We start from the raw sequence: 19,509 nt of genomic DNA, 5'->3' as shown, positions 1-19,509 counted from the left end.
AGAAAAAGGGGGGGGTGGGGGGGGGGGGTGGACTGTGGGGTAGAGACAGAGAGACTGGAGCACCAGGCCTCCTCCTCCTCCTCCTCCTCCTCTTCCTCCACCCCACACCAAACCCTACTGTCGCTCTAAGCTAGGCCGCTGGCAGTGCTACAGACATACAGGCACATGTGGACAATAATGTGTTGTTTTAGGGGGGCAGCCAGCCCCCGCCACCCCTTCCGTCCTCCTACCCATGGTTTTAGCTTGTTTCCCTCCAGGAACGCCAAGCGTGTCTTGTTGTTTGTCGTTCCATACATTCTTGTCACTGTGGGTTTTTGTTATGACCCGCATAGTCTCGACGTCTCGTGTGTCTGAACTCCTAGACAAGGGCCTTCACTTTTATTTTTTTTTGGGGGGGGGTGGGGGGGGGGCTAGTCTGTCACGCAACAATCCAACCTCCTCCCCCTTTAAGTCCACTCGCTCCCCCTTCTCCCTTTGCTCTCCTCCCATGTCCGCTCTGCCTCTTTGTCTATCCCACTGAACTTTCTGTGGAAACTGAAGACCAGAAGAAAGTAGACTTTGGGGGAGGGGGGGGGGGGCACAATCCAGACATTCAAAGGCTGAACTGAACTGAACTGAACCGCGTTCCGAAAATGGACTTGGAAAACCGTACCACGACCGCAAACCGTCCCAGAGTGGATGTACTACGAACGATGGCAGTGACCGGCCTGGAGTGAAACAGAGAGGTGACCGGTGACAGTCAGAACGGTGGCCTGAGGACTGTCGCTGCCACCTACAGTGACACTGGGGGGGGGGGACCATGGTGCACCTTAACCTACTGCAGGGTTACAGGTAGCAATGACATGGGATGACATGATGTTTGGGACAATGCTTGACACTTGATTGACTCTGTGTGCGTGCGTGTGCGTGCGCGTGTGTGTGCATGAGTGTGTGTGTGTGTGTGTGTGCGCGTCTTCTTCTGCGTCCTAAACTCCTTTAATGGATCTTTGCCCTCAGTTCCTTTTGTATCACTATGCAGGTGCTCGGGGGTTGCTACCATTTCACTGTTTCTTTGGCTCTCCATGTCCTGTCTGTCTGTCTGTCTGTCTGGTCTGGTCTGTCTGTCTGGTCTGTCTGTCTGTCTGGTCTGTCTGTCTGTCTGTCTGTCTGGTCTGGTCTGTCTGTCTGTCTGTCTGTCTGGTCTGGTCTGTCTGTCTGGTCTGTCTGTCTGTCTGGTCTGTCTGTCTGTCTGTCTGTCTGGTCTGGTCTGTCTGTCTGTCTGTCTGTCTGTCTGGTCTGTCTGGTCTGTCTGTCTGTCTGGTCTGACTGTCTGTCTGTCTGTCTGTCTGGTCTGTCTGTCTGTCTGTCTAGTCTGACTGTCTGTCTGGTCTGTCTGGTCTGTCTGGTCTGTCTGTCGGTCTGTCTGATCTGTCTGGTCTGTCTGTCTGTCTGGTCTGTCTGTCTGTCTGTCTGGTCTGTCTGGTCTGTCTGTCTGTCTGTTTGTCAGATTACGAAAAGCAATTCTTGCTAGTATGACAATGTGTGCCCTGGATACTCGCAAATACAGCAAGAGGGAAACTAACCCAGTCACAACCGTCTCTCCCACTCTCCTTTTCCCTCTCCCCGTCTATCTCCATCCCTCACTCAACACATGGATACATTCATGTTTAGGCCATCCATCATTCACACTCACTCATTCATCCACTCACTCACTCACTCACTCACTCACATGATCCACTCTCCTCACTCATCAATAGACCTCTCATGATCTCGTTATGTAGAACCACACCCTTTCAATGGTAATGACAGCAACATACAATTGGGGACATAATAGGTGATCTTGCCACACACACAGTAGGCCTTTTATCAGTCACACACAAACACACAGACACCCCCTTACATAAGACTTGAATCAGATCACACAATCACAGTGTTTACGATACACCCAACATACACCCCCCCCCCCACACACACACACACACACATTACAACAGAAACCCTCTAACATGTACAGAATACGTATATTAAGGAAATCAACACACACACACACACACACACGCATGCACATGCATACACACACACACACACACACACACACACACACACACACACACACATACACGCACGCATTCACACACATACACACACACACACACACACACACACACACACACACACACAAATGCATTACTGTCAGACTCTTATCATGGGAAAAGACCCTTTCGCTGAACGACAGAAACACAGCACTGAACTTGTAATTTATTGTTTGTACAACTGGTATGTGAAAAAACCATGTGATGAGTTTATTTATTATTATGGTAATTTTGTATCATAATTACTATTTAATTAGGAATATGACTGTGCAGAATAATTCCTTTTTAAGAAAATAGTGTTTTCTAGTCATCTACATGAATATATGTACATAAAATCTATATATTTAAAGTGTTGGTGACTGTGTCATTTATTTTTCTATTTTTGCACTTTACACTTCTCTTGGTATCTTTCTTTCTCTGCTCTCTATACTCTATGGCAGGGGGTTCCCAACCTTTTCCCCCCAGAATACAAAACTCTGCTGCACTTGGCTGTTGCTTGGCTGTTCTATGGCCACCAAGAAAATGCTTGAGCTTGTTTGACTTTAAAATTGAACCGACTACAATTCAGGCGAGGCTAGGTGAGAACAGGAGGGGGCAGTGTGTCTGTGCAGTCTCAAATTGGACAATGAAGTGCAATTCTGACTACACGGCTTGAAAACATGCAGGTGACAACATGGCTGCTCTTGAAATCCTCAATAGAATGTCTTATGAAGTCTCTTTGAATTATCACCACAAAACACAACCATCAGCTGAACATACAGTATGTGTGCAATCAATAGATCTCTCAAATACCATAATGATTTATATCCTCCCACAGTCTACACATCGCGGCATATAGGGCTTTTCCTGTTTCAGGTACAGATGTCAAGACAACAATAATGATTGGTCATGCAAAGTCTCTCCCACAATGAAGGCGCTTGCTGCTCTATACAGTAGAAGAAGTAACTTCGATTTCGCGACTCTTTGTGAGCAGATTTTCAACTCGGACAGGTTTTATCCCCATCATGCAACAGGTATTGATCAGCACTGTCAGCAACTGCTTAAACTTGATCCTCTCAAACACGGCCCTTGACTCAGGTTCAGGATAGGGATAATTAGCGAGAAATCAGGTCTGGTGGCCATATTTTCCAATGTTGTAGTTCTGTATTATTATTGTAGGCACTTGGCAAAGTTGGTTTTATTTAGTTTATATTTTATGGAGCGCCACAAAGTTTCACAACCTATGGACCATGAATACACCACAGGAGCTGGGAAAAGCTGTCTGTAAATAGGTAAGAGGAGTTTGTCAGAATCCGATCGCGTGGAAGAGTCGGTGACCATAGTAAGAGAAGAATGAATGATAGGATGGGCATCACTGGGGCTACGACACCTCTTGAGGACTCATAAATACTTGCAGAGTTATGACAACTTTTTGTCTGAAGAACCTTGATAACTTGCTTTTACGCATATGTGTACAAGTAGGACCAAATGTGCATCACTCTCGAGATGGGTCTTCAGTCTACGGGGGGAGATAGGCAGTGACTCTGCCCGTCCTGACAGTGGTGGGAAGCTCATTCCACCAATGGGGCAGCAAGACAGAGAAGAGCCGCTGAGCAACCACTAGGTCCTCATAGAGATGGAGGTGCCAGGTGTCAAGCAGATGATGATGATGATGATGAAGATGAAAAAAAGAATGAATGCTGATAACCCACACACTATAAAAAGCTGTAAAAATAAATATATAAAAATATAAAAATGTCCACTAGACTAATAGTCGTCTTCGCCCGAAATCAAGGACATAATGTGTGGTGGTGCAACACCCATAACAACTCTTATACAGAACCTTATGAAGTATGAAAAAAAAACTACAAAAGACCAAAGAGGCCTGAGTGGTGTGGTGTCTATGGTGGTGTGAATATCACTGGTTGAAGTTGTGTAGAGTCCCTATGGCCTGTAGGCTAATAGGTCACGGCCAAGATGTGATCCTGAGGTCTGTCAAAAGTCAAAATGTAATGTTGTAATGCCATCTGCTGGCTACATAGTATAGTCTTTCTCATGAGGCCTGTGACATTCAAGAAATCACCTTCTCACACACATTTACAAAAATGCTACTTGTATAGCCTACATGATTAGTATGATTTAGTATTTACTTAGTATTTACTTTACTTTACTTTACTACTGAATTTTACTCCCTGCACTTGTGTATGTAACAAATAAACTTGAAACTTGAAACTTCTGGGTAACTGATACTCTCTTACGATGAATTCCCCAGTACTATATGTTTTACAACAACCAACAACAACCATTCTGTCCTGGCTTAAGGCTATAGCTACAACATATAGTTGTCAATATCCATCATTCAGGATGAGCCTTTAAGAGACAGCCTAACCCTATGATTGATAGAGGTGTACATCCAATAGGCCTAGGCTATAGACCTCTGCCTTCTGAGACCAGGGTCTGAGGGACACTAGAGCCTATAGAGTACATTAGCCTAAGACACCACTCTGGGGCCAACCCGAGCTGTGCTATCCTGTACCGGTCCTTATTGAGTACGGCATGGTATTGAACAGCCTGCTTTAATTTCACATGGCCCAATACAGCCATGTCAGGGCGGGAGCTGAAGTGAAAAATGATGCATTACCACCACCGAGTGGACAGGTGTGGTTGGACAGCTTCACCATTGCCCGCCCTCAACACAGGCAGGTCTAGACATTGTCATGCTTGCCCATCCCTCAGCATGGATACAAGCAGGCTGACACCAGATATGTTGTGGGGACCAGAGAATGCGTTTAATAACCCGAACTGTGGCGAAAATGTGAAAGTAAAACTTCTGTGACAGCATAGTACGGCTTGGTACTGGCTTGATAGTCTGAATACGGGGCTTATAAGTTTCCAGGCAAAGTTGGTCATCATGCGGAGCATGGTTCCAAACCATATCTGCTATATTCACTTCACTTTGTGAGAGCAGGAGCCATGGAGGCTGTTCACTGAATGATGACACAGCCGATGGGGATCGAACCCGACATTTGGGCTTAGAAGTCTCTAAGCAAGGTTGTTTATCATGCGAACGTGGTTCCAATCCACCTCCACTATACAGTACATGCTTGCTGTTAAGAATAGTGAGAGCCAAAGCTGAAGCATTGGTCGGCCTACTGTGCTACATTTTCCATGGTTAATGTCTGACCTCTGCTGGAGAACTATGTCACTACAAGTATTCATTTTCTTCGACCTGTTGCATTTAAGGTGGTCCATCACAATTTCACTCCTCAAAATATGAGAAAGTCATGATGAAGTCCATCTGATGTGTAAACATAGGCTAGATTTCATAATTTTTTAATCGCCTATTAAGCTATATATGTAATGGTTAATTAGCCTGTTGATGACGAGGACAGGAGAACGTTTGTTAAGGCGTTCATAGTTCTTGATGGCGCTCAGAGTTCTTCCCGAACTGTTGACCATTGAGTTCCATGCTGGCCCTGAAGGACACATCATGACACAACACCTACAACCTCTCATTTCGTTCCTGAGCAGCATGTATCACTTGTCTGTCATCTGGTGGAATAGATTAGGCCTACTATCATATAAGCATGTTGAGTTTAATATTTATATTGGTGTGTCATGGCATTATTCAAGTGTGATATACCTTTTATTAGTTCGGAAACAATGTGATTCGGTCACGGGGAGGGGGCGAGAAATCCATGGATAATTCATCTTGGAAAGTTCCACACTTTAGCCTGCCGAAGTCGGACCCTCAAGTGATGCGGTTGTACCGTGTGTTTGAGGATGAGGATTGGGATGGCGGGGGAAGGGGACTCAGCCCAAGGAGAGGGGCCCTGGCCTCACTACTTTGTGTAGAGAGGGAGACGCGTAAAGCACTATTCCACCTTAAGAACTCACCGGCCCCTCTCCACATAGAGCTACGGAAACCCGCCACGGCGCACAGCCCTCTTGGCACGACCAAGATGCGGACGGCTGCCCGAGTCCGGGTGCGATGGTTGCCATGTCTGACCTGCCACCCCCCTACTCCACTTTCACAGACACCATTACTCAGCCACAAATAGTCACTGCCAGCGTAATATTGTAGAATTTACATGCAACATGTTGATACGTAGCCTAAGCACAGAAATGTCCATTAGTTTGCGTTATATGAGTAGTATAATATATTAAGAGGATGGGGTATGGGGGAGAGGGCTAGTCCCGCCTACTAGCAGTGAACAAAAAAAAGATTCCCTGGCTACTCCACAATGATTGATTATTATGGCAAGTCTCCAGGTCGCTGCTGCGTTTAGTTGCGCACGAGATTTCGCTTCTCTTAGATCAAAGGGTCTTCAGGAAAGGGGTGGTCCCGAGCTGGGGGATATATAGCGAGCCGTGATCTGTCCAAGTTAAAGGCAACAGCAGAGCAGAGACTTGACGGTACAGCAGAAAAAAAACCTGCCCCGCAGTCATATAGAAATTCAAACAGCTGTTGCGTATTCAGCAGAGGCAGAAAGAGTCACCAACGCTCCGAAGAGTTGGAATTTATTTACTGCTGAGATTTTTTATTTAGTTTCAGAATAAGGGAAATCAAAGAAGATTAAACGGTTTTTGCACTGGATTCGTTTAATTTTTAGTCCCTTTTGCCTTATTTCGGCTATACTTTGTGGAGGTTTTTAATTCCAGGACTGAGAACTAGAGTGGAAAGCACTTATACGGATTATACTTGCTTCCACGCAGAAACTTGAATATTGAACTCTCTTTCAGTTTTAAGGATATGACAGGATTTGACAGGGACATGATGTCGTTCTTGCGCGTTTCGTTTGGTTTGATTACCGCTCTGTGCTTGAGCGCGGCGCACGGCGCATGGGAGGAAAGTACTGTTGTACCGGTCAGACTCGACTCAGTACGGCCAGAAAGCGAAACTGAGCAGTGGCGGACATTCTCTGTAGAGGAGCGAGAAAAACAGGCGGAGAAGCGGGTCTATCAGTTGGACGTATTTGGTAAACGGATGGTTTTGGAGCTTGAGCCGGACCATACCTTTCTGGCACCGGGGTTTGTGTTCCATGTGGTGGGGACCCCAGAGTCGGAGGCGCAGCAGGAATCTGACAGCGGAGCCGAGGCTCTGTGTTTCTTTTCGGGCACAGTCAACGGGGAGGAGCACTCTGCTGCTGCGCTCAACCTGTGCCATGGACTCAGAGGCGGATTCTATCTCAAAGGTGAAGAGTATTTCATCCAGCCCCAGAACATAAGCGACGCGTTCCCTATGGAGGGGGACCTCCACATCATTCGCCGGAGAGGTCGGGGATCTTTTGCAGAGGAGGGTAGCTCGAAGTGCGGCGTCAACGAGGACGAGGACAGGGTGCCAGAGAACCGAGAGAAAATAGTGAACCATGGAGCCACTAACTCAGATCAGAATGGTATGTATTAACATTTGGCAATCGAAACATATTTCACATTATTATGTGCATATCATGTGCGGAGAACTGGACCTAATACCAGCCGTGTCCTGAGGCTCCAATTCTTGGAGAAGGGGGAACTTAATTTTGTTTTCCAAACTGCCCCAACTATCCAAAAGAGATGTTTCAAAAGCTGTCAAATGTTACTGATAACAGATTAATTTAGACTATGATCAATGGTAAGAGGACAAGTTAGTATTTTGACCGGCTATTTGTGCGTACTGTGTGGCCGTGTGAGCGCATCGGTGCACAGCTAGGGTTAATGGGGATTGGGCTCAGCATTGACAGTATACGCAGGCAAAGGGAGGAGGAGGGGAGGTACATGTAGGCTCACAAAAAGGGAGCGGGGGGGGGGTGACCGAGGGAGGGAGGTACGGGGCCGGGGTTGGTGAGACGTGTAAACTCGCCTCCTGGTACTGCTCGTTGCGCAGGCCAGCACCGTCAGACATTTTCCCAGGAAGCATTTTTTCCCCTTCTCACATAATTTCCCCCCAGAGAAGGTCAATTTAGGAATGTAGTCTTTGGGAGGAGGGGCCGCGGTGGTGTGACGCTGAGTCACTGCAGCGCGAGCAGCCCCAGGCACATCCGGAGAGCTCAAGCTCGTTTTAGTCAGAGGCTCCATTCTTCTCCCTCCGAAAAAGACACATTCAAACATTCTGTGACACTAGGCATCCAATATCATTCACAACAAGCTCAAGACAAAGTCACATTTAATCTACAAATTGTATATGTCTCTCCTTGTTGGAGACAGGTCCAACTAATCTCTCTAAAACAGGGACGAGTAATCGAGAAAACCATAATCAAGTGAGATGACCTGTCTGACCTCTTTCTTTCTTTCTTCCCCTCCCTTCATCCAGCCCACCACAGGTCCAGACGTTTCGTATCCACCCCTCGCTACGTGGAGATCATGCTGGTGGCCGACCAGTCCATGGCTGAGTTCCACGGGGCTGGCCTCAAGCCCTACCTGCTGACCATCATGGCGGTGGCCTCTCGCCTCTACCGCCACCACACCATCCACAACTCCATCAGCCTGGCCGTGGTGAAGCTCCTGGTGGTGTATGAGGAGGAGCACGGCCCTCAGGTCTCCCCCAACGCCGCCCTCACCCTCAGGAACTTCTGCCAGTGGCAGCGGCAACACAACCCGCCCAGCGACCGCCACCCTGAGCACTACGACACGGCCGTGCTCTTCACCAGAACGGTACGTCAGTGTCCTATACATAAACTCCTCCATCGCTATCGACCGGTGCTACCGCTGGTGCTCGCACTCCTAAGTACAGAGCTGGCATGGGCTTTCTTAACAGTCATTAGTGTTGAATACGACATACAGACCACATTTGAATGGGAATGTATCAACAGTGATATTGGGGATGTTTCATTGTTGAGTCAACGGGAGGGAGGAGGGCTTTGTTTGTCTGTAAAGTAGCTTAACATTTTTTACCTTTATTGAACCAGCTCAAGACCCTTGAGGTTGGAAACCTCTTTTGCGGGGGCCGCCTCTTCGCAGTGTGTTTGACGTGTGTTTTTTTTCTGTCTCTAGGACCTCTGTGGCGCCCACTCCTGTGACACACTGGGCATGGCGGACGTTGGCACGGTGTGTGACCCGGAGAGGAGCTGCTCCATCATCGAGGACGACGGCTTGCAGGCGGCGTTCACCGTGGCGCACGAACTGGGTAAGACATCGTCCTCACGAAAAACAAATTATCGGATAAAAATACACCAAATTCATACACACACCGCTTTACTATTCACGTGTCAGTCCCGCTAACCTTGCATTTCTCTCCCTCCCTCCCTCGCTCCCTCCCTCCCTCCCTCGCTCCTCTCCTCCTCTAGGCCACGTGTTCAACATGCCCCACGACGACGCCAAGCAGTGTTCCAGCGTTAACGGGGAGCAGTGGGCCTCTCACATGATGGCGTCCACCCTGTCCAACCTGGACCAGCTGCAGCCTTGGTCGCCCTGCTCCGCCCTCATGATCACCTCCTTCCTGGACAACGGCCACGGCCAGTGTCTCCTGGACAAGCCCCAAAAGGCCCAGACGCTTCCCCTGACCCTGCCGGGCACCGTGTACGACGCCGACCGCCAGTGTCGCCTGACCTTCGGAGAAGAGTCCCAGCACTGCCCGGACCTGAGCAGCACCTGCGCCGCCCTGTGGTGCACCGTCACCACCACCAACGGCCTGCTGGTCTGCCAGACCAAGAACTTCCCCTGGGCCGACGGGACGTCGTGCGGACACGACAGCTTCTGCCTGGCGGGGCAGTGTCTGACCAAGAGCCAGGCCGCACGCCACCAGGTGGGTCCCCGACTTCAACGTACCACGGGTTTTATCGACGCCGTTGAGCAATAGATGCTATGTTTGGGATTGGGGTTACATGTTACATGTCGGGTCTGGTGAAATGTCAGCCTTGAGTTACGATAGTTTCATTATGGTGCGTGTGACTCACGGTCGTGTCCTTTCCTGTTTCAGACGCCAGTGAACGGGGCCTGGGGTGTGTGGGGGCCGTGGGGGGACTGCTCCCGTACCTGCGGGGGAGGGGTGCAGTACTCCTTCAGAGACTGTGATAACCCCCTGCCCAAAAATGGGGGCAAGTACTGCGAGGGCAAGAGGATCCAGTACCGCTCCTGCAACACCGAGTCCTGCCCAGACACCAACGGTAAGAGAAAAGACCTAGAACCGATCACATTCGTACCATTTATACCTGGATATCGTGCACATACCTCTATAAATTACATAGTCTAAAATATTGTTTTGCTGTACCTCGTGACCTACTGTACATGAAACATACAAGTCGAAAGTCGAGCTAGTAGTGAACCTCAAACCTCTGTCTCACTCTCCGTCTCTCTCTCTCTCTCTCTCTCTGCGCAGGTCTTTCGTTTCGTGAGGAGCAGTGTCTGGCCCACAACGATATCTCCTCCCAGGTGTCGTTCGGCTCCGGGGATGGCGTGGAGTGGGTGCCCAAATATGCTGGCGTCTCGCCCAAAGACCGCTGCAAGTTGGTGTGCCGGGCCAAGGGCACCGGTTACTATTTCATCCTGAAACCCAAGGTGAGCCAAAACCACCTTCTGTTTACATGTAACTCAGTAACTAGTCTACATCGCTGTAGAGAATAAACAAATAGAATGAAATAGAATAGAATGTCCTCTCACAGTTTGCATTGGAGTGGGGTTTTTTCCGCCCGCCCTGCCTGTGTAGACCTGTGTTGAAGGGGTCTTGAACTTGTAGTACAAGCCTACAGGCCATTGAGGCATTTTAGAGGTGTAACCGACTTTCTCTGTCTCTCTGCTGCCCCCAGGTGGCCGATGGCACACCGTGCAGCCCAGACTCCACCTCACTGTGTGTGCAGGGCCAGTGTGTGAAGGCTGGCTGCGACCGCGTCATTGGCTCCAGCCGTCGCTTCGATAAGTGTGGTGTGTGTGGAGGGGATGGCTCCACCTGCAAGAAGGTGTCTGGATCACTTGACCGCGCAAGGTGAGAACATTACCCCTCCCTCCTCCCCTCCCCCGCCCAATGTTTTCCTGTTTTCTGCCCTAAAACAGCCTGACCCACTTTTCGACCCAACTCAAAATCCTCTTAAACCGAGGTTTTACATTGACTCTCTACTAAATGACTGCCACTCTCACCTCTCAGCTGGCGTCTCTATCTAACCCAGTCAAATACTTGGAAAATACAGTTTGGAAAGTAAAGGGCACACATTGTTGCTTCTCGTCTGGCTTGGTTTGACCCTGGCATTTCTCTGTCCTCTCAGGCCTGGTTACCAGGACGTTGTCACCATCCCTGCCGGCGCCACCCAATTGGACGTGAAGCAGCGCGCCCCCGGCGGCGGGCGCCACGACAACAGCTACCTGGCGGTGCGTCGCCAGGACGGCTCCTACCTGCTGAACGGCGACTACAAACTGACCACGCTGGAGACGGACATCGCCATGCGGGGGGGGCTGATACGCTACAGTGGCTCCTCTGCCTCCCTGGAGCGTCTCCGCAGCTTCTCCCCGCTGCCCGAGGCCCTCACCATCCAGGTGCTCTCCGTGGGCGACTCCCCGCGCCCACGTGTCAAATACAGCTACTTCGCCCCGCGACCAGCCTCCGCGTCACCGACCAATGGAGGACGCAGGCCGTCCATCAACGCCATCCGGGAGCTGGGAGGTGCCGAGTGGACCCTGAGGGAGTGGGGGCCGTGCTCACAGAGCTGCGGAGGGGGAACACAACATCGGGAGGTGCTGTGCCTGGACCCCCAGGGGCGGCCCTCCAGGGAGTGCCCAGAGGAGCTCCGGCCCCCGGCCTCACGCCCCTGCGCCCCGCATTCCTGCCCGTCCTGGCTGCTGGGGGAGTGGTCGGACTGCTCCAAGAGCTGCGGCCGGGGGTTCCGCAAACGCCCGCTGCGCTGCATGGGCCACGACGGGCGTACGCTCACCCACGAGAGCTGCGACCCCAAAGACAGGCCGCGACCCCTACTGGACTTGTGCAACCAGGGTACCTGCTAGGAGTGTTGTTTAAAACATCCCCCACCGTCCCCCCCGTCCCCCCCACACCCTCCTCTTCATTCCCTTTGCCTGCTTGTTCCAGAGGACAATCTAAAGACTATTAATCTGTCATGAGAATGTTTACGTCCCAAGCAGAGTGCTGCAGGTGTTCTTTGGGTCCAATGGGTCCACAGTGACTGGCTGACACGGCGACTGCGGACCAATCCGTCTCTCAGAGTGGAGGTCCGCCCCTTGGCTCTGCCCACCTCATAACAACACAGACTCGGTGCAGCTGCCAAACCCCGGCCTGGGGGCACAACACTGGCACACTGTGCCCCCCCCCCTCCCCCTCCAGGGAAAAAATGAATAGACACTTCTCTCTCTAAAAGCATGCTGCTTTAGGTGCCAATGTCATGCTTGTGTTCCTGTGTGTGTGTGTGTGTGTGTGTGTGTGTGTGTGTGTGTGTGTGTGTGTGTGTGTGAGTGTTTTAGTCTGTCCTAGCTGGACTGGACAGACATCTAGGGGGTGGGATATAGCAGAGGTATAACTGTGTAGGGTTGGTTACCTCGGGTTGAGGATGTTTATATGCTAGAAACGAATGAATGGTCTAACTGCAACACATTCCACTTAATGCCTCAATGAGCGTTCCCTTCCTGTTTGAATGGGGCGAGACAAAAGGACATCAGGGTGGCCCTGAATCATTATCGATTCCAGGTTCCCCAATCCATCCGTTTTTTTTATTTCATCCCAAGCCTTTTTTTTTTTTATCACAGCTAAACATAATCAGCTTTGTCCATTTTTGCCATGCCTGCATTGGTTTGTGCTGCTACTCAAACAGTTCCATAGGCTCTTTGTTCACCATGCATCCAGGACAGGACACATGTAATCTCAAAAGCCATTTCAGTCCCCCACCTATACACCCCAATGAGGGAATATGTCAAGAGACCAAAGAGGTGTGTGAGCAATGACTGTGTGTGTGTGTGTGTGTGTGTGTGTGTGTGTGTGTGTGTGTGTGTGTGTGTGTGTGTGTGTGTGTGTGTGTGTGTGTGTGTGTGAGTATGTGGAGATATAGTGAGGGACTTCTCTCCTGCTACTACTTCATAAGTAAGTCTCTCCTGCCTTCTGGGAAGGTATGTTTTAATGAGGTTTTTTTGTACAGAATATCCAAACATTATTTATTTTTGTACAGCCTGTTAAATATAATCTTGTGGCTTTTTATTATTATTGTATTTTTATTTGTTATTATTATTGAAATAACAGAAGGAAGTAGAGTATATAGAGTATTTATACAGTATTATATATATGGTCCTAGGTTTATGAATAAAGTATCACGTTGACCTGTGCACTGCTGTTTCCTGTGTGGTGTCTTGGTATTCAAACAATACTTTCCTCAATTACTAATCATATGCACTCGCGTGCACACACACACACACACACACACACACACACACACACACACACACACACACACACACACACACACACACACACACAGAAATATGGCCTTAATAAACTAATCTATGTATAATAAACTCAGTCCCTATATAAAATCATATATCTATGCCAGGGGAGACTGGTCCATTCCATGCATTACAATGAGCCCGTCCTCCAATGTCTACCTCCACTAGCCTCCCCTGATCTATGCTCAACCATCTCCAAATGCGCTTTGTAATTTGACTGTAGTATACATTTTATTCACTTGGTGGCAGTGTTTCACTGGCCCCCACTGGCTCTACCCTTGGACACAGAGGAAGTCATTACCCTCTAATTATGGGTGGGTGAAGAAGACTCCTACCATCACTGTAATTTCGGTAACAATCTAAAGTAACAGCATAATGTGTCAGCAGATTGTGTAAACAGCTGGCCTAGGGAAAGGAATATTGTGTATTCCCTCAAACGGAGCTGTTTTGAAGATGAACTCAGTGAAGTCTACACACAGTTAAACCACTAACTTGACAATGTAATATTTGAGACAAAGGGGGATGAATTTTCAACCACAAATGAAATTGCAATAATAAAACATGACCACACTGAGGCCTAAACAGATGTATTTAATTTACTTTAAATGCCCTACTACGCATACAGGCACTGCTTTTCGTGACGATGCCAATGGAGAAAGCTCATTTTATTTATTGAGGTTTTTATGGAATACAATTATACTAATGCTGATAGTTTGACATCAGTTTAGTTACTCTCATATTTTCCAGCCCTGAGGTGAAAGGCAAATAAATTCCACCAACACAAACCGTCCGAGTGAATGCCCTTGCCTAACATCTGGATGCAGTTATGAAATCGATTATCATACTGTGGGTGGCATTTCTGTAAAAAAAAGTTTTGTGGCCCAATAAGGGTTTATGAAGGAATACAAGGTAGCCCATGTTTGGTTAAGTATATGTTTAGTTGGTATAAGTTTACTTATGTTTGTTCAAAAGTAGGCTCAACTCAAAGAACTAAAAGCTTTATCAAGAGCTTTATCAATTACGAATATTTTCTGATATGAACACAGTTTCTCCCCCTCTGTTCCTTTTACTCTCAATATATATATTGCAATTCGTGCTCTTATATGAATATGCCGACTAAAAATAAATTGCCTAGATTCAGTGTTAAAAATAATAATAATTGTGTTCTGAGGACAAATATAGCCTAGTGGTCTTAGTCACTATTTATCATCATTATTTAAATCAGAATGATCGTGAGGTAGCTCTACCCTCACCTTGGGTAATATGGTAATATTTCCTCCTTTCATCTTCAGGGGTCGTGATAGCGGGGGCGGTGGCGGTCTTCTTGTTGTAGAGATGTGAATGCGATCCTCCTGGCAGTTCCATCCCCGCTGCTCCCACCACAGTCAACAGAGTAATTTGAGCAAATAGCGGCTGCGGGGGAGGGGAAGCTGCTTTCGGGAGGAGACTAAAAAAGGGAAACGAGGAAAACAGCGAGAAGCAAATGAAACATTTGCAGAGATAGCTACACGTGGAACTGAATACTTTTTGGATGAAAAAAAAGTTACCAGTCGCCTATATATTGACGGAGCCATTCCCGACGTCGATGGGCTATAGTCCAACTTTCTTTTTTCTTATAGGGGTAAAACTTTTGGGACAACACAATAGAATTGGTCAAATACCATTAGGAAGTTTTTTTGGGGGGACGGGGAGCGACCAGACTTATTAGCCTTCTTTGTTGGCCCATATCGATGGACATCACGGTTATCGCCTGGAACGCAGTGAGATAACGTCGCTAACGAGTCGGTATGGAAAGCCTTGAGCGGAAAGTCACTCAGGCAGCGGGATGGAAATTGTTGAGGGACACGCTGCTACTTTGTCTCTTCACCGGTAAATTTGATTAGATAATCCCTTACTATCCTCTTTAACATGTTTGCGTCACTGTTTGAAATGCACAATAATTAGCCGATGTAAAAATGATCACAGACGTATTTCAACAGGGTAACTCATGTTGTGTCCATTGTGAATTTGCCAACGTCTCAATAATGCAAGGTAGGCTCTGATCAAGCCACGGAAGGCTAATCAGGGCAATTGATAGATCCAAATCGTTTTAAAATCGGTATGTCATTTCAGGTGATAATTAATTAAATTACGCGAAGGAAGATGTAGTTTAAGGGAAAAACGTATCTTTACTCATTTACTATCTCACCATGAAGTATACCTTTATTGGATTACAAGTACATGACTCACTTAAAATCATAAAGCGTTTACAGCATTTGCCCCAAAACTATATTGAATCGTCAACACCCTGTCCCTGTAATATTTGAGGTTTGGGGTAGCTCTGCCTTGCCTCTGTGTTCTCAGAAGGTTGTTGTAGAACTATAGTGCCATTGTCCCCGGCGCGTCGAGGAACAAGACCAGGCGGTAAGGGGCTAGACCTCAGTGGACCACCCATAGCGCTAGCCTACTACACGTTGAAGTTGTCACACTCATTAAATTATTTGTATTAGGTCTACATGGGCTATGTATTAATTAACGCAGGCTCACATTGTTTTGGACTGGAAAGCCCAATCTGCCACGAGTTGGAAGGTTTATCTTTTCTGGGTTGTCATTATTTCATCCCTGAAACACACAAGCACAGTAGTTGAAAGAAAGCAGACCTGTGTCTGGGATGTGGGGGTTGAGGGTACACACACACACAGCATGAACAGTCTATATCCTTGTTTTAAGTGCTCACGCATCCATACTGTCTAATCTGCCATCGTTTTGACTGAAGTACTCAAATGCAGCGTTCTAGACTGGAACTGGAACCTTGGGTACTCCACACAATTATCTCTATTGCACTCCCTCTCCAGGTCCCACTAAGGCTACCAAACCACAGTGAAAACCATGGCTCTCAAAGGGACCCGGCAGGTTCAGACTAGTACAAGGAGAACAGCAAGGTTTAGTCAGCTAACTGTATAGTTTGACTGCAGGCCTGTGTAGTGGATACTGATGTCTCAAATGATAAATGTGTTTCTGTGTGTATTGGTTTAGTTTTATACCCATACAGTATATAGTTGACTCTTGTCATGTAGGCTATGCAATGTATGGCTTCTGCAACATGATCTCAAGCATGCAGATATGCTGTTGAACTGTTGAAATTAACGTCGACGATTACCTGCTCTACCTGTTTTTTTTTTATAGTGTTTTTAAGTGTTTTTCTGTGTTTTTGAGTTTTTAGCGTTTACTTAAAAGGGATGAATTGTATTCTTTTTTTGGTTCGTTTATGTGCAGTTGATGTGGATGGTTAGGTTGTGTAAGAAGCATAAAGGCAGCGAGGTGACTATTTAAAAGCCCTAATTAGACTGACATTTACATACTCCAAAAGGTTGAATATTGAGAGGGTTTTTTTGTTTTTTTTTAAGCTAGTGCTCTGAACACTGAAGACAACAAAAAGCCATTTTGCATTCTGTACTGATAAGAAAATACCGGTAACACTTTATTTTAGTCACTAAAGGCACTAATTTGTAGCTTTTCCATGTTCGCTTTTTATACAGCCCCCAGGACACCTCACCACACACACACACATAACAATGTTATTGGAGGCATGGTTGGCTTTGAGGTTAGAGAGGCTAGCCAGTCCAATCCCCGGATGTGAGCCAGTGATTGGTGGGTTGTTCAAATCACGTCTAAGTCTGGCCGTAACGACATGACTTATTAGATGAAGATAAGAAAACCCAAAAGATCATAGATAGCAGAGATCTTTTGGTGAATTGGCAGTCAATAGGCAGTCACAATGCTAGAAGAAGGATTTTTTTTGTTTGTTAACAGGAGAGAAACTTGTACAGGGGGGTAGTGGGGGTGAAAGGTCTTTAGGAGGGAACATGCCACAACAATGCCTTTCACAAGTATTCAGATCTCAAGCATGGTAGTCATCCCGTGAGCGTGATTCCAAACCACCTCCCTTCCAACAGCAGGATGTGTCTCTCTGCAGGGTGCAGTGAGGCCCAGTGTGATGGATGTGTGGAGTATTGCTGTGATGGCACGCCCCCTTTCTGCTGCTCCTACTACGCCTATGTAGGGGATGTCCTCTCGTAAGTACGCACACACATACATTGTTTAAACACACACACTGTTTACACACACACACACTATCTACCAACCCATCACCTGCTCTCTCATGTAGTATATGGACCCTCTGAGATGACATTTGACTCAAGACAGCTGTCCCCTCATTTTCTCTGTGTCCCTACCAGCCCACCAATAGAGTTTACTCTGACATTTTGGGCAAATTCAATTTAAATTAAAATAGTAAAGTTAATGTATGTTAGGCCTAGAGGAGTTTAAAAAATCTATTTTCCAGCTTTCCATAGCTGTCAAAATTGATTTCTCTCTCTCTCTCTTTCTCACTCTCTCACACACACACACTTGGCTGAGTCTTGTTGTCAGATGTTTTAGCACATCTCCATGGTGGCGGCACAGACATGTTTGGTCAGGTGTCTGTTAAAAGCCGTGGGTCACACCTTTTCTCTCTCCCCTGGGGTGCCCGTTTAACGTTTGTGTGTGTGTGTGTGTGTGTGTGTGTGTGTGTGTGTGTGTGTGTGTGTGTGTGTATTGCAGGGGCACGGCAATCTCTGGCATTGTGTTCGGTGTTGTGTTTCTGATGGGTGCGGTTGCAGCCTTCTTTCTGTGCGTGTGCATGTGCGTGAAGAACGGGAGAGGTGCGCGAGTGGGCGTGTTCAGCACCTCCTACATCAATACTGTGACCCAGGGATACCCAGGTAAGACCATTACCGCTGCTCTCTTCACTCCCTTTCTGCCACCCCAACGGTTCTCTTGCTGTTCAGTGAATCCGCCACTAGATGGCGCTGCTACTCTACTCAAGACCACCTCAAACAAGGCTGTATGCCGAGTTGAGTCCAAGATTCTCTCCTCTTGTCTCTCTGGCCCCATTAAAACTGCTGTAATGTCACGACTTAGATCTGTCTGATGATTATTTTTAGACGTAATCATGAATCCAACAACTGAAAAACAATGATATAACATCTCTCTCTCTCTCTCTCTCTCTCTCTCTCTCTCTTTCATCTCTGTTCCTCTCCCAGGACCCCCACCACCTTACAGCTATGACTGTGAGATGTACCCGTCTGCCCTGCGGCCACCGCCGTACACCCCAACACCACCCAGCTCGGCCAGCTACTCCCCTCCCCCTCCCTACCCAGGATGCAGCGAGCCGCTCAGACATTCTGGGAAGGTCCGATGAAGAAATTCTTGACATGGCTACTTGCCATCCCTGAGATGCTTGGATGGATAATGGATTTATACGTACTGTACAGTGTTCTTGCAAGAAAAAATTAGACTGCACTCACTGCCATCCTATTGAACCTCTGTGTGTGGAGTGACTATGGGTGGAGGTGTGGAAAAGACCACTATGACCATGTCCTTTTGGGAGTGTGGATCAGCCCAACAGATCAGCATTTTGGGGGGGGATGACGAAAACCCTCTGAATATGGCATGAGGGGCATAGCTACTACGAATCTCACTTTTTTGTGAATGTAATGTTCTGTCAGATATAGATGCCTGTAAGATATCCTTTCTTCAAGCCTGGACTCGTCCCTTCTCTGTTTGTTGGGGCGTGTAATGGTATTGAGGTGTGATAGTATTGATTTTACCATAGAGGAAGCATGGTAAAGAGAGGAATCTATCTGTGCACAGTGAAAAAAACGGGTCCGGACCTGTTTTTAGAGAACTGGGGAATGAATCATGGGTTCATAATATTTGTCAATGTATTAAGTCAATATTTTCAATGTTGTTGCTCTGTATGATGTTACCATGGATGTGTGCAGGATTAAAGTTAAATTAAAGTGAAGTGATTGAATCATAGTTTTGCAATAATATATTTTGCAATCAATATCCAGAAGGTGCAATCTGAATTCTTATTAACAGGAACTCTTATCTTACGCCTAGGACTCTTATCAGCCACGGGTTCTTGGCTAGATTAATAGATTAAACAGTGTGTGTGTGTGTGTGTGTGAGAGAGAGAGAGAGAGAGAATGAGAGCATTTGTGAGTTGTTTTTCTCTCCAACAACAGTACAAACAGTCCAACTCAGAGAGGATAATGTCTAGGTCAATTGTGTTCCACATTCAAGC

The 19,509-nt window shown here is 47.3% G+C and overlaps 2 protein-coding genes across 3 annotated transcripts; both read left to right on the top strand.

Annotated features, from left to right (window-relative positions):
- Nucleotides 1–6,639: 6,639 nt before the first annotated feature.
- adamts1 (ADAM metallopeptidase with thrombospondin type 1 motif, 1) lies at nucleotides 6,640–13,285 on the top strand. Its single transcript, XM_083680072.1, has 8 exons — nucleotides 6,640–7,447; nucleotides 8,344–8,684; nucleotides 9,024–9,156; nucleotides 9,317–9,774; nucleotides 9,949–10,135; nucleotides 10,348–10,526; nucleotides 10,775–10,950; nucleotides 11,228–13,285. Exons 1-8 carry the CDS (start codon nucleotides 6,805–6,807, stop codon nucleotides 11,958–11,960), a joined length of 2,850 nt encoding a protein of 949 aa, XP_083536198.1. The 5' UTR covers nucleotides 6,640–6,804; the 3' UTR covers nucleotides 11,961–13,285.
- Nucleotides 13,286–14,860: 1,575 nt separating this feature from the next.
- Nucleotides 14,861–19,230, top strand: cyyr1 (cysteine/tyrosine-rich 1). 2 transcript variants are annotated; one of them, XM_083679881.1, is made up of 4 exons: nucleotides 14,861–15,269; nucleotides 17,356–17,455; nucleotides 17,982–18,142; nucleotides 18,464–19,230. In XM_083679881.1, exons 1-4 carry the CDS (start codon nucleotides 15,188–15,190, stop codon nucleotides 18,619–18,621), a joined length of 501 nt encoding a protein of 166 aa, XP_083536007.1. In that variant the 5' UTR covers nucleotides 14,861–15,187; the 3' UTR covers nucleotides 18,622–19,230. The 2 variants fall into 2 exon arrangements, with proteins under 2 accessions (XP_083536007.1, XP_083536008.1); XM_083679882.1 differs by having other exon boundaries at nucleotides 17,336–17,455.
- Nucleotides 19,231–19,509: the final 279 nt, after the last annotated feature.

Source organism: Argentina silus, assembly GCF_951799395.1.
Source record: "Argentina silus genome assembly, chromosome: 11".
Taxonomy (NCBI): domain Eukaryota; kingdom Metazoa; phylum Chordata; class Actinopteri; order Argentiniformes; family Argentinidae; genus Argentina; species Argentina silus.
Note: the sequence above shows the minus strand (reverse complement) of the source record. Positions and strands in the feature narration are given on the sequence as shown.